Genomic DNA, 14,301 nt, shown 5'->3' with positions numbered 1-14,301 from the left:
CTGACGCAACTTAGCAGCAGCAGTTCTTTTAAGCCAAAGACAGTATTTAGTCAATTCTAAGAAACATATTCTGTTCACAGTTTAATATCTCTGATACTAGGGTGACTGTGGTAGTCAGAATGGCCCCTCAGAGATGTCCTTGCCCTAATCCCTGAAACCTATGAATATATCTCACAGCAAAAAGAACTTTGCAGATATAATTAAGGGACAGGAGCCTCGATTGTTCAGGTGGGCCCAAATGAATCAAATGAGCCCTAAAAGCAGAGAACTTATTCTGATGGAGGCAGAGAGAGCAGAGGAGACCTTAGAGAGATTCCAGGCATGAGAAGGATTCATCGTGCTATTGCTGCCTCTGAGAATTAGGGTCCAATGCAAGAACCAAAGAGAAGTCTCTAAGAGCTGAGGGTGGCTTCCTCCTCTGACAGCCAGCAAGGAGGTAGGAACCTCAGTCCTACAACTGCAAGGAACTGACTTCTACCAACCTAAACAACTCTGCAAATGGATTCTTCTCAGACCCTCCCTATAAGATTTCTGACTTGTAAAATCCAGAGCACAATAATGAGCCAAACCCATGATGACTTTGAAACTGTGAGATAATATATATGTGCTGCTTTAAATGGCTAAATTTATGGTAATCTGCAATGGCAGCCAGAGAAAACAAATACATTCTTAGGGTTGATGTGGGTTATAGCTGATAGTATAGCTATAGTACAATGGCATAATGGATGACATCTTACATTTGTTGAAATATGATATCATTATCTTTGTTTTGCAAATGGGAAAACAGGCTCTTTGAGGTTAGGTGACATGCCCAGGTGAATCAGATTGGAGGCTTGAACTGTAAACCATCACGCAGGCTGCCATAGTGTGCACAAGGGCTGCAGCATCATGCCAAAAGGCCAAGGAAGGGCTAACATGATCTCCATCCCAGGCTGTGTCCAACATGGGATGCCTAACACGGCTGACCACAAAGACCCAACCGGGTCCAGAAAGCACCCACCCTCAGCAGCATTCATTCATCCATTAGTGGAGCATCCCGAGGTGACATGTACTCTTCCAGATCCTCAGCTAGATCAGTCATCTTACAAGAGCTGACACTACAGTGAGGTCGACACTACAAAGGCAGGAGCACCAGAAGGAAAACAAAGCATCTGGAGTGCTGAAAACCCACCTTCACAAGGTAACAATCCACACATTTAGGAGCTCAGAAGACAGCACTGGGCTTCGAAAACCAGACCCTCCTTTCTAGAACTTTCATGGGCCTCTGTTAAATGTGGGAATCCTCAGGAGAGACTGTTGTGGTGGTGGGATTTTCTTGTTCTGTTTTGCTTTGCTTTTTGCTGATGGAGATGGAAGCTAGCTTTACACCAGACTGCCTCATATGAATTTCTACAAGCAAATTAAAAAAAAATAATAAACAAACCACACAGAGTCATCTTTTCACTCAACCAAAGATTTTCTCTCTTTTGATGGATTTCATTTTAAAAAGATGAAAATTAATTTCATATTAAAAGAGCATCCCAAGAGCTAACTGAAAGAACATTTCGAAAAGAAAGATGATTCAGTGTAACTCTAACCTCATGCCCTCCATCGAACCCTGAGAACTCTGTCTGGTCTCCTTACCTTGTGCTTCTACTTGCCTCTTTTCTTTCACCCTGGAAATAAGAGTAGACAGCTCTCTGATGGTGAAATCAAAGGGTGAACAGGAGGCCTATTCAGCAGGTACACAAAAAAAGTGGCATGTATAAGCTTTCAGGAGATGCATGTGAAAGGAAAAATCTAGATTTCTACAAAGATTTTGCAGAAAATGCCACTGAAATTTATATATTCTCAATCTCTCTTGTTTTTGTTTGAGAGTGAGAAATTCTAGACTATAAGGTCATCTTCATAATGGTTTTGGAGAAGTCCCAGTTTAATAATACCATTAGCTGAAAACTATTTATAAATCAGACATTAGCAACTGGCATAAAACCCTACTTTCCACTTCTCTCGATTTTGCACTGACAATTTGGCAGCCCACTTTCCCCCTAGGCCCAAAAGAGCTATCACATTCCTGAGTCTGTATTTAAGAGATTCTGACAGTGATGTACGCAAGAGGCTTGCTTCAAGAGGAAAGGTCAACATATGCCCACAGGGGGACTGGCAGGCCTGGACTGCCCATGGGAGAACACGTACAATGACTCCAATACTCTCACCCGTTCACAATTCGAAAAATGTAACTGACCCTAATTACCATTTCTCACTACTAAGACTAGCAAAGATGAAAAGAGCTGACACTCTCCATGCTGGTGGGGCTGTGGGGAAGCAGGCCGTCTAACGCATGGCCAGGACAGGGAGAAATGACGCAAGCTTTCCCGAGGGGATGATAGGCCCTGTGATTCAGCAGTCCTGTTACCAGGAATCAATCCTCTATGTTCACCTGCACAAAAGCCAAATGACACCTTTATCTGCTGCAGCGCTGTGTGTATTAGCGACAGACTGGGAACAATCCAAAGGTCTAGTCGTAGGGGACTGGTCGAATAAACTGTAGTCCATCTCACAATGGAAAACAATGGTGCTGACAGAGATCTCCAGGACAGACTAATTTTAAAAAGCAAGATGCAGAACAATATATATAAATATACCACCTTTCGTGAAAAAAGGGAAAAACATTTATATATATATATATATATATATATATGAGGATATATATGCTCATTTATATATATGAGCAAATGAGGATATATATGTGTGTGTGTGTATATTTGTGTATATATTTGCTTATATTTTTTACAAATTGCAACTAGTAGAGAATGTGGTAAAGGCCTGGTTAAGAGCAAGATTTCTCAGTGTTTACCTTTTTATATGATTGTGAGCTTTGGGGGGTACCCTATAAAAACATTGCTCAAGTCCATGGGATGGCAAAGTCGAATAGAACTGAGCACACATGTGTGCACACTGTATATACATGACCAATTTTTTAAAAATGGAGAAGTTGTCTAAGGCATTTTTCCACAGGAGCGTGAAGACTAGAACCAGCCCAGCATGGAAGACTCAAAGCTGAGGAGCCATCTGAGGTCCCGGCAATGCGGGTTGAGGCAGGTGAATTCTCACATCGGCATTAGTAAATCAGAGGAATCTGAGTCCAGGGTTCTGGAGGTGTGCACGGAGAGCTTGGTCTCTGCCCTGTGTGATGTCACTGTGGGGTGCGGCTGTCCCTGAGCCCCATGACATTTATGACAGCAGGAGGAAGTCCGAGACCTGGAGGCGAAAGAGAGGTAAAGGCAGAAATGCGAGGATTCCCTCCCAGGCAGCATGCCAGGTGACTTATTTGCTTTCTGGATTTGGACAGTAATGGCTGAAGCATGCTGCTCATTAAATATTTATGTTGAAAAAGAGGGCAAAACATGTGCCGGAATCTTCTGCCTAATTCAACAGAGAGATATTCCTGAAAAGTTGAGATTCCTGGAGTTTTATAAAATCAAGTCATACTGTAAATGCAACAGGTTAAGTCTGCTCTCTCAAGAGATTCTGTGGGGAAATCCTTCTTAGGAACTGTTACTTCCTGCGATTCCTTGTTTTGAGAATCGGAGCTTGCCTGAAGAAAGCTGAATTTAACCAGATGAAATGTGAAAGGCATTCATGTTTCTGGACCTGTGGGCATTTTTCACAAGGAGCGCCCACTCCATAAAAACAGCAGAAGGCCAAGGTCCTAAGTGCAAGTCAGCACCTCCGTCCTTCGAACCACTGCCTTAGCAGTCTGACCCGCTACATGTGGCTGACCCTACCTGCTGTGCAGATTACCTCTCAGGAGAGGAGCCAAGAGGAAGGTACCTCTGACAGTCTGCTTCTCAAGGGTCAACTTAAAAGAGAGAGCATGCAAGCAGCACCAGCTGGCACTGTGAGGGACACAGACAAACCCCTTTTCTCAGGTATTGGTGGCTTTAGCAACAAACCTCCCCACTTCTCACTCGAAACTAGAAAAGTCTTTCTACCTAAGCAGCAGCTGCTCAGAGGTAAATTCCCAAGACCCCTGCAGTCACTGTCCTTTGCATCCTGTCCCCAAGAGGAGGGCCCATGGCTGGTCAATAATACCACAGATCCCTCTGTCTATTCTCAGGGGACACCACTGCAGGTACTGGGCAATGCTGAGCAAGCCTGTTTGTTGGTGTTCAACTCACAGTAAACAATGTCAGAGTTGTTTCAAGTGCTGGTCTCAAGTGCTGGGTTTTACCTGCCCCTTAGGAAATGATGAACTGAAGAAGCAGCCTGTCAGAGGGAACATGCACCACTGAATGTGCAATTCCCAACAGATAGCATCAATTTTATCTTTGATTAAAAAGAACATTCGCTCATCTAGTTCACTGTGTGCAGAGAATGTGGTTTTATTCATTCATCCCAGTGGAATTTAATAAGTACCTACTATGTGCCAGACTTCTGCCTGCTCATGGCATTTAGAGGGTTACTGTGGCTGAAGGAGCCTGCTGCTCATCATATTGTGTCTTTGTGTGAATTAGGAAAAAGCCAGCCCTCCAAGTGGACCCAGTCTTGCAGGCTCAACGGAGTCATAAAGAAGCATCCCCTCCTCCTGGCAGAGGCAATTCCAGCCCAGGACACATGGCTTTTGGAGTAGATTTGAGCCCCAACTTTACCTCCTTGACCAGCTATTCCTGTGCAGTGAACAATCTATTGTTCAAAGCCACCCTGTCAAGAAGTCACAATTCAACTCTTCTGCTCCTTGGTGAGACATTCAACCTTCCCCTGACAACTTATCTGAGCAGCTGACTGTGACATTACATACCCACAAGAAGCCTCACGGTCTAATGTGTAGGCAACGGTCTAATAGTGCAAAAGTCTGGGTGATTTAGGTACAGGACAGGCACCAAGTCTGCCGCTCTCAACACTTTGCCAATTTGTCTGAGGTTCTGGTTGAATAAACCTGGCACGGTGGTTTCATATCAATAAAATTCTCATGATGTCTCAATAAGGTCCAAGAAAGTTTTTGGATTTTGATCCCTCTTTCCATCCTTAAATTTCTTTTGTTCATGTTGAGAGCTAAACTGCAGCAACTTCCCCTGAAAAAGCAGACAAAATTTGCAGTCACTGAAAGCTTGGGATCTTAAGTCAAAGGGCTTCAGGGAGGGGGCTAAAGGGTTAATGTCCAGTGTTCAGAGACTTTTCGGCTGGTGTGTGCTCACTCAGTCGCATCTGACTCTTTGAGACACTATGGACTGTAGCTCGCCAGGCTCCTTTTTCCATGGGATTCTCCAGGCGAGAATACTGGAGTGGGTAGCAATTTCCTCCTCCATGGGATCTTCCCAACCCATGGATTGAACCTGTATCTCCTGCATTGCAGGCAGTCTTGACCACTGAGCCACAAGGAAAGGCAGTAGCATCTGCAGCTAAACGAGAGCCTGCTTATTCTACGTGGGTAAAGTTAAGATTCCACCCCCATGGGCTCACGTGGGTTTGCACACAGCCGTTGGGAATGAAGGCAATTCTCTGTACACGGTATGTGAGTGCGGCAACGATCACTGACTCAGAGCCCTCTCCAGGGAGCGCTTGTGATGACACCAACCCCAGTTAAATCAGAGCTTACGCTCCTCTCCTCAGTCAACCAAGGGGATGCTATGTCAGTTACATGACACTGACTGCAAAGGGAATGGTAGCCTATTCTGTAAGAAAGCAAAGGGAATATAAGACCTGCTGGCCCCAAAGTCACCTGCATACAATAAATGCACATGAAAAATGACAAGAGATACTTAGCAACTGATTCACTAAAGCAGACCTAAAAGGAATTCTTCTTTGAGCTACTAATTCTCCAGCAGAGTTGAAAATATGAAGAGTCTTAACAGTCTACAACACCCTGGTTTTTATTATACAGTAATCCTCTGAAATGCAGACCCATTAAAAGAAGAAAAAAACCCTCCTTGTCAGAGGATGGCAACCAGACAGTCCCAGCTAAGCAGTTTTATGACACCCAGTAAAGCCGGACACAATAAACCAGACATGTAAGTGACACCAGAAATGATTTTCAAGAGACTTGGGATTAAATGGAATAATCCATCTAGAAGCAACCTTCGGTCAAATCACCTCCACCCTCTGCCCTGTGTCCCAGCCACCTGGCTCACTGCTCTTTCCTATATTCTCTAGAGAGAAGTGGGGAGACCGGACTTCCTAGTGTGAGCTTGTTCTAGAGTAGGACTTATGGCCAGTGCCCCCACTTGCTCTCAAGGTCCTCTCTGGGAGTCCAGGGATGGGAAAGGACAACTATACAGATCCCTTCAGGTCTGCTGCATCTCTGAGGCAATTGTGGAAGCTTCAACTTCTATGGCTGCAGAGGCAGTGAGCCTATTGGCAAGGCGCTGGTAATACTCCTCAGGCAGGGTCATCTCACCTCTAACAGGAGCCCTCTCCTCCTGTTTCTCTTGATTTATAGCTTCTAAACAATACTTCCTCCATAAAGCCCTCTTTTTCCAACCCCACTTTTAGCAGGATGCACCTTCACTGAAGTGGCTGCAGAGTGCTTAGTGGATGGGATGTACAGTCAGAACAACCCCAGGTCTCAGTCTCATCTTGCCACCTGGGGAGCCTCAGCTTGCTCACCTGTGCTGCTGTGAGGACTACACAAGAACATAAACATAAAGGAATTAGACTTGGGCTTAGGATGTAGAACAGCTCCGTCAAAGGAGTTGCACGATTGTGCTATATATTTTTTTAACCTATTGACCTTTCCCATTAAACTAAGTGCAGTATGTCTTCCTTGTGACCATCTTGGAGGCCTCTGACATGTGACAGGTGCCATATGCCCACAACTCCTCCAGTCAGGGCTAGGACGTAACAGATCTGGGAAGTGACAGTTTCCATAAAGTCAGGGTTGGCTGTTCACTGAGTCTGCACGCAAACCTGAAGTTCAAACATCTTTTAAGAAGATAAACCTACTACAAACTTCCAAAAGGGTCTCTCTTACTACTAAATAATTCTCACATGTAAGTCCAGAACCTTCAATTGCTTATGCAAGCTGTTTTTTCCTCTAAACAAAACCAAAATCCTGCTATTTACAGCTAATCAGGTTTTACTGATTGTTACACAAATAGACTATTATTTATTTGGGGCAGGAGGAGAAGGGGACGACAGAGGATGAGATGGCTGGATGGCATCACCGACTCGATGGACATGAGTTTGAGTAAACTCTAGGAGTTGGTGATGGACAGCGAGGCCTGGCGTGCTGCGATTCACGGGGTCACAGAGAGTCAAACACGACTGAGCTACTGAACTGAAATAAATACATGCTCACTGGATAAAATATGGGGAGAAGCACCCCAATTCCACCATCCATTTGTCTGTTCTTTTGTTTTCTATGCATAGTTAAACTTTTAAAAAATCAGTTGGAATTGTAGTAACGCACTATAACTGGGAACACTGCCCTTCTGCTATTAACTTATCCTAAGGTAAATGGCACCCCACTCCAGTGTTCTTGCCCGGAGAATCCCAGGGACAGAGGAGCCTAGTGGGCTGCCGTCTATGGGGTCGCACAGAGTCGGACATGACTGAAGCGACTTAGCAGCAGCAGCAGCAAGGTGGACTTTATGGATCATGGATTTTTTTTCAAGTATCTAATAAGAAAGGAAAATGGGATTGCGATCCAAAAGAATTAATTTGTTAAGCAAATCAACACTGCAATCCATTTCATGTTTAAAAGACACAAAGACAATTGCCTGATGGTATTCTCTTACTTCTTGAACACTGCTTGATAGGACTTTATCGATTACTGAGCCTTTTTAGATTCAGGGGAAACATTAAAATTTCATATGGTTGTTTTCCTGTTACAAAAACAATGCATGCTCATAACATGTAGAAAATCTTAGTAAGCAATAATTTAATGCTAATATTTATTGAGCATAGACTATGTCAGGCACTGTGCTTTAGTGAGATAAACTCATTTATCCCTCCCAACATCTCATTGAAGCACAGAGGTATTAAGGAACTTGCCCACATGCTGCACGCCTAGAAGCATGAGCCTGGAATCCATCGCTGTGCCATAATGTTCTAAGAGTGAAAGGAATCAATAATTTATTCAATCAAGTCCTCCGCTGCTTCACAGTATAATGTCATAGGCAAGAAATGATTCATCATAATGCTGTACCCCTTATAATTATTTAAAAATATTATAAGCATGATCTCTGAGTCCCTATGGAACAATTAGTAAATGAAAAGTCATCTGTGGCACAAGCTGCAATTCCAATCAGCCCAATTCTAAGCACCTGATGTGCGTTAAGAAAACAACAGGTTTTCTTGTTAAAAGGGTTTGTTTTAAAGATGGAAACATTTTTCTAAAATTCTGCAAATGAGTCAATGATGTGACGAGTGGATTCCCTGAATTAACTGGACACCCAGTCTCACAAAAATTTACCATCAGTCACAATGCTTTTATAAAACATTTACGAACTGGGTCTGCATGCAAACCCAAATTTCAAACATCTCTTAAGAAGATAAATCTATAAATTTCCAAAAAGGTTTCTCTTTTACTGTTAAATAGTGCTGCTAATTATTCCTAAACACTTCTTATGGCTTATCTGTTATCAGTGGACATCAGTACATGAAAAATAACTAGATACCCTGGGTCACATTTTTTCATACTTTAATGAAAAATTATACTAGGTAAAAGATACACATTTCTGTTTATAGCCTATCCAGGGATAATAAGCATAGCTTTTTAAATGTAAAGTTCTCTTTACATTTAAAATATGATTAATGGAATGTTTCTGATTGCCTGGCTCTAAAAATATTATACGACTATAACTTCACACTAAAAGCACATTAAAACTATTAACTCTAGTAATTGTAATTATTCATACTGCTGTTGAAAATATATGACACACTCATGTATACAAATATTTCAGATATTTAGACAGATAGTTGGCTAGATAGATATCTATAAAACCAGGTAATGTCTTTGGAATTTAATTGCTCTAGTATTTCCAGAAGCTCTATCTATCTATCGATATCTATCTATAAATTCAGATGCCTTCTTGATGTCTCTATGTTTCCAGAAGGTTCAAACTGCCATCTTTCACTTTATCGGATGACTGGCTGCTAGAGTCAGTTAATAAAATATCTAATAATCTTGACTATTATCTATGTATTAGGTGCAGTGTTCTCCAAAGATTGTTTCACATACTTTCATAAAAACCCTCGAGACTGAGACCACACTCATTCTCATTTTACAAATCAGACTGAAAATGGTTAAGTAACTGATATTCCCATCCACATCTGTCCAGCACCGAAACCATACCTCAAACCACTGTTAAGCTGCCTCTCTGCCAAATCAGACTCCAGAAAAATTTGACTTCCACTACTTGCCTCCTTTAATTAAGCTTAAGCTGACATATAAACTTAAAAAAACACCCAACACGAATCCAACAAATTAAATGACATAATTCCAAATCTGATTTTTTTTTTCCCGTGAGAGGTTTTTTAACATAAAAAAAAACAAAATTAATCTGGTATTTGCTAGCCATTTCTTCAAGTGCTTTGACTATGCAGCTTTCTGCTGTCACTACTGGACAAATCACCCATGTCCTTCAACAAGTGACAACGTAAGCCCAACGCTGCAAAGCTCACTGTTAGAGAGCTAAGCTTTCAAATGAGACTGGAGCCTGCTACATTGAAAATTTTTATAGTATTAATCTTTTTGGTTTCTTGTGAAACACAGACCAACATCTTAATGTATTTCTAGACAAATCTAAATTCTGTCTGGATTCATCATCTTCCTGAATTACCTGGGTTAAAAACAGTAAAAACATGACTGCATTTTTTTTTTTTTTTCTCATAAGGCCTAAAGGAGCAGTCCTTAGACTGTTTGGCATTTTTTGGATTTAAACCAGGGTTTTATGGTGCTAATTAACTGTTAGAGAAGGCAAAGAAACTGAACAGTCGATCCCAAAGTCCTCTTATCACTGAAGTCTCTGTAAAACGTTTGATTACTTAAAAAAATTATGTATGTGTGAATCATAAGTTTGTTTATTGAAAAAAGGGCTTCCTGACACATACACTTTGGTTTTGTTTTTTTTTTTTTTTTTTTGTAAGAATCAAAACAGTTCCTTACTTGATTGTGGCTGTTTTGGCAACAGTTAAACTCAACCCCGTCATTCTAGCGCTGCCTGCCTTCCTGGTTCTCCTAGGTGAGGGCCGCCATCCTGCGATAATTTATACGCAGGGCTAGGACGCACCAGCAATGGTGCAGTGTGGTGACGAGCACTTTAGAAACAAAGCCAAACTCCGCTTTTAAAGCAGAGAACACACGTACACAGTTCCCGTCTCCGACAACGTCCAAAAGATTCCTTATAGACAACCTACTCAGACGAAGCTACAGCAGCCCCAGGAAATATAAACAGAGTCCGCAAAGACCAGGGGGGAGGGGGGCCGCCGGGGGGGACAGGAAACAACTGATGGGAAGGAAACCGATCATGTGAAGTTTGCCCGACTCCACAAGGTCTAATACATTCCGGTTTGTTTCCACTCGGAGCAGCCATTAAACGTGCCCTGACACGTGGGCGCAGGGGACCTCCCTTCTCGCCGGTTTTTGGCCATTTCCTTCACTGTGCGCTTGTTTGTATACAACCTCGTCCGGACAGGGGGTGACCACAAGATGACAGGCCTCGGCAGTTCCTTCACTCGGATTTCTAGTTGTCCAAAGTTTCACTCCACGGCGGGGATTTAACGAGAATCACGAGGTCCTTTTCGAAAGTTATGAATGGTTTAAGTTTACAAGACACAAACAGAAGGCGAGGGACTAGCGACTGTGGGGCGACTTCAGCCGCAGCGTTTTAAAATTAGCTTTAATTGATATGCCCTAGTTAAAATTAAAAAGGGGGGTGGGGAGTCACTCTGATCTACGCAGTAAGTGTCGGGGGCAATACTTGAAAAAGAAAAATCACTCAAGACTCACGTCCGAGTCTTGACTTCCTCATACCACCTGCAAATACAGTCTCCTGGCCACTCACTTCTCGGGGGGTCCCTCGCGGGATGTGTGATCGGAGTCCTCTCGGTGACCCGCTATTTCCCCGCCAGACCCCCAGCGCCTAGCGGGTTCCAGGACTGTGCACTCGCCGCCTAGTCCCCAGAAAGAGCGGAAGAAAGTAGGAAAGAGGGGCGTGGCGCCCCGGTTTCCCCCAGCTGCCTGCCCTCTTCCCAAACCTGGCACCACCGCAGCTGGAGCCAGCGGGGAACCCCGGAGCCTTCCAGCCCCAACCTGGCCGCGGGGCGCACGGCTGCGGGCCGGCCGCGGAGCCAGGGTGAGGGGAGACCTCTCCTCCTGCTTCAGCCCTCGTCCCAGGGACCGCGTCCCCAGACCTAGCCCCGCAGGACCCCCGGTTTCCCGGGCCATCTGGCCGTCGCCCGTCGAGGGCGAGCGCGCCGCCCGTCTCCCGGTCTCGGCGTCCCTTGCCCTCCACCCCCATCGCGGTCTCCGGCGCCCAGTGCCCCGACCAGTCCCCGCCCTCCGGGACACTCTTCCCTCCTTCCTTCCTTTCTCCGTTCCCTCCCTCCATCTCGCTTCCCAGCACCAGGAACTGGGAGGCGGCTCCCGAACTGGTCGGCCGACGCCCAGCGCTGCGCCCCTGTCCCCTCGGGGACCGGACTTGCCACCTGCGCCCGCCGCTCGGTGCTCACTCGCCTGCCGGTGCGCTGCCCCTGCCGCCACCGCCGCTGCCGGGGACTCTGTCTCTAAGGGCTCTTGGAGACGACTCCGACCTCTCCTCCTCCTGCTGCTCCTCCGGGCGGGGGCCGGCTCCGCCTCGCTCGGGGTAGGCGGGGCGGACAGACCGACGGGCGGGGCGGCGGCGACGGCCCAGGACTCCTTCCTCCCGGCCGGCCCGCCTCCCTCCTGCCCAGATGCCCTGGCTGTTCCCTGGTCTGGCTGCTGAACCCGGGTCGAGCTTGGGCCGGCAGAGGAGAAAAGTCGGCAGCATTGAAGCCCAGCAGACATCTGGCAGCCTTGGCCACCCCTCAGGGTCCCTTCCTCGAATTCCCCGAAGCTTTGGAAGTTCAAGGATTCTCGGGTCCCCCACTTAGCGACCCTCCACAGGGCTGCTCTGACTCCTCAGCAGTTGCCTTCCCTTGCGAACTCTAGGCACCCCTTCTGCCAACCGTCCCTTAGGCCACGAATATGCCAACCCCCTACATAAAAGTTAGGCTCTACTCCAGGAATTTCTTAAGAAAACAGTCACGGTAAAATTTAAAGGGCCCTGGGGCCACCGAGTGGTTTTGCTTCCCAGAAAATGGAGCTATAACTGCGGATTGTTGAATTTGAAGTACATCCACCCATCATGAGCTTCCCCTCCATCTCTCACCATGAGATTTGTATTTCCAAATGCCTCGTACGTGGCAGAATTCTGCTTATTGATTGAATTAATTAGATTTGGTAAGTCTTTTCTGGAGGGACTCAGGGTGAGGTAGTTTGAAAAGCCACTTCTATTTCCATGAACTTCAGGCTATTCCTATGCACAGCCATTCAACGAACGTTCACGGAGCACCTGTGTGTGCCCAGCATTCCGACAAAGGTGATTGGAGAGAGACAAAAGTGACTGGAGAGAGACGAAGATGATTCAGACGTGGGACTCACCCTCAAAAAGTCCAGAAAGAGTGAAAAAGATGGATGTGCAGAAATCTTACCACCCAGCAGACTTCTTGCATGCTCCTAGGAATCAGCTTTCTTGTTTGACAGAATGTAGAAAAAGGAGGAGAGGAGGCCAAAGGAGGACACTTGGAAACAGTGTGGGTCGAGTCCATACTTGAAGTGGAGTCTTAAATCATTGCTGAAAGACGCCTGTGTGTTGAGCTTCACCCGCTGGAGAGGAATAAGGCCTAGGGAAGTAAGGAGCCAAGTACAGGAGGAAGGACACTGCCTTTCATTTTTCCCTCCTGACCCCTACTCAAGTACCATTCTTGGTGAAATCTTCCACCGGGCTGCAGAAAAGGGGCTATGGGTATAGGAAGTCAGTGGTCGGATGCCTTGTCCCCGGACTGTGGTTCTTTCAATCTGTGGATGGCAGTGGTTGTTGGGATGCAAGCCACAGCCTGCCAGGGGAGCTCAGTGTTCCTTGCTTTGTACAGTGGTAGGAATTGTTTGACTGATTCACAGATACTGACAGTTCCAAGGATATATGCTGAACAGAACAGCCTAATGCCAACTGGGACTAAGACCATCATACACTGTATCTTCTGGCCACAGACTACAGAATCAACTCCTAAAGCCCTACCAATAATTTCCATTTCTGGAGCACTTTAGAGTTTATCGATGCTTTCGTGTATGTAATCTCATCTGGAAACTGAGGTGCCAAGAAGCTTTTGAATTATTGAAGCTTTTCTAATTTAGTGTTATTCAAAGTGTGGTCCATAGAACAGTGACCGTCTGGGAACTATTACCCATCTGTGATGGGATAAGCATAGAAACTGAAGGTGAACATATTAAAACTTATATAGCGATTTGAGTAATTTTCCTGCCTGTTGAACTTAATAACTAAAAATATGGCCTTGTATTCTGTATGTCTCTTTTCTTTTTCTCATTATCCATTTTGTATTTATCATGTTGAATAAAAGCATCGGCCACAACAGATTGAAAATAAAATCCCACAGATAGTTTGAGAGGCACTGATCTAGGCAGGAGCAAGGCAAGAATAAGAGCTAACGTTTTCACAGCAGATGTTGCTTTAAGTGCTTTACATATATTAACTCTATTAATCCTTCTAACCACCCTAGCAGGTAGGCTCAGGGAGGTGAAGCAATGTGATCCCAAAGTAGCAAGATCAGAATTCCACTCGAAGAGTCTGGCTCCAGACTTCATGCTTTTACCTACGACCCTTTAGCCAGTGTTCTTTTTGCTCTGCTGTGTCTAAACTTCAGTCATTCACATTTCATCTACATATTGCTGTACCTCCTGTATGATTTCTTAAATTTATATTTTTGATTGACTTACTTTTGTGATTTCTTCCATATATGATGCTTGTGGTTAGTAATTTAACAAGTGAAATCATGACTTTGGTAAACTAGCATCAGTCTCTCACTTTGGATCACAAGGTATATGCTTAACTCCAGCAGTTGCTGTCAATGCCCCACCATATCCCCTCTGATCCTTCTCCAGTTTCGTGCACGCTGGCTCCAGGTGTGGGTTCATTCCCATCACCCATGCCTGGCACCTGCATCTCATTGTCAAAACACCATACTCAGCTGCAAGATTTACAGCTCACAGAACAGCTGAAAGTACCTGGGAATTAATGTTCCCCTACCCCTGCCTCAGCCTTTAAACAGTGACTAAGGACT

The 14,301-nt window shown here is 44.9% G+C and overlaps 1 protein-coding gene across 8 annotated transcripts in view; it reads right to left on the bottom strand.

Annotated features, from left to right (window-relative positions):
• Positions 1-12,241, bottom strand: part of GNG12 (G protein subunit gamma 12) — a 141,087-nt gene extending 128,846 nt beyond the window's left edge. The window contains exon 1 of one of the 8 annotated variants that reach the window (XM_044944870.2): positions 11,629-12,241. In XM_044944870.2, the coding sequence (XP_044800805.1) occupies positions 11,629-11,968 (340 nt within the window). In that variant the 5' untranslated portion in view covers positions 11,969-12,241. The remainder of the gene's footprint in view (positions 1-11,628) is intronic. The other 7 variants (XM_044944871.2, XM_044944872.2, XM_025288495.3 and 4 more) reach the window with 7 other exon arrangements.
• Positions 12,242-14,301: the final 2,060 nt, after the last annotated feature.

This window comes from Bubalus bubalis, chromosome 6 (genome assembly GCF_019923935.1).
Source record: "Bubalus bubalis isolate 160015118507 breed Murrah chromosome 6, NDDB_SH_1, whole genome shotgun sequence".
Lineage (NCBI taxonomy): Eukaryota > Metazoa > Chordata > Mammalia > Artiodactyla > Bovidae > Bubalus > Bubalus bubalis.
The sequence above is the reverse complement of the archived record's forward strand: the minus strand, read 5'-3'. Positions and strand labels throughout refer to the sequence as shown.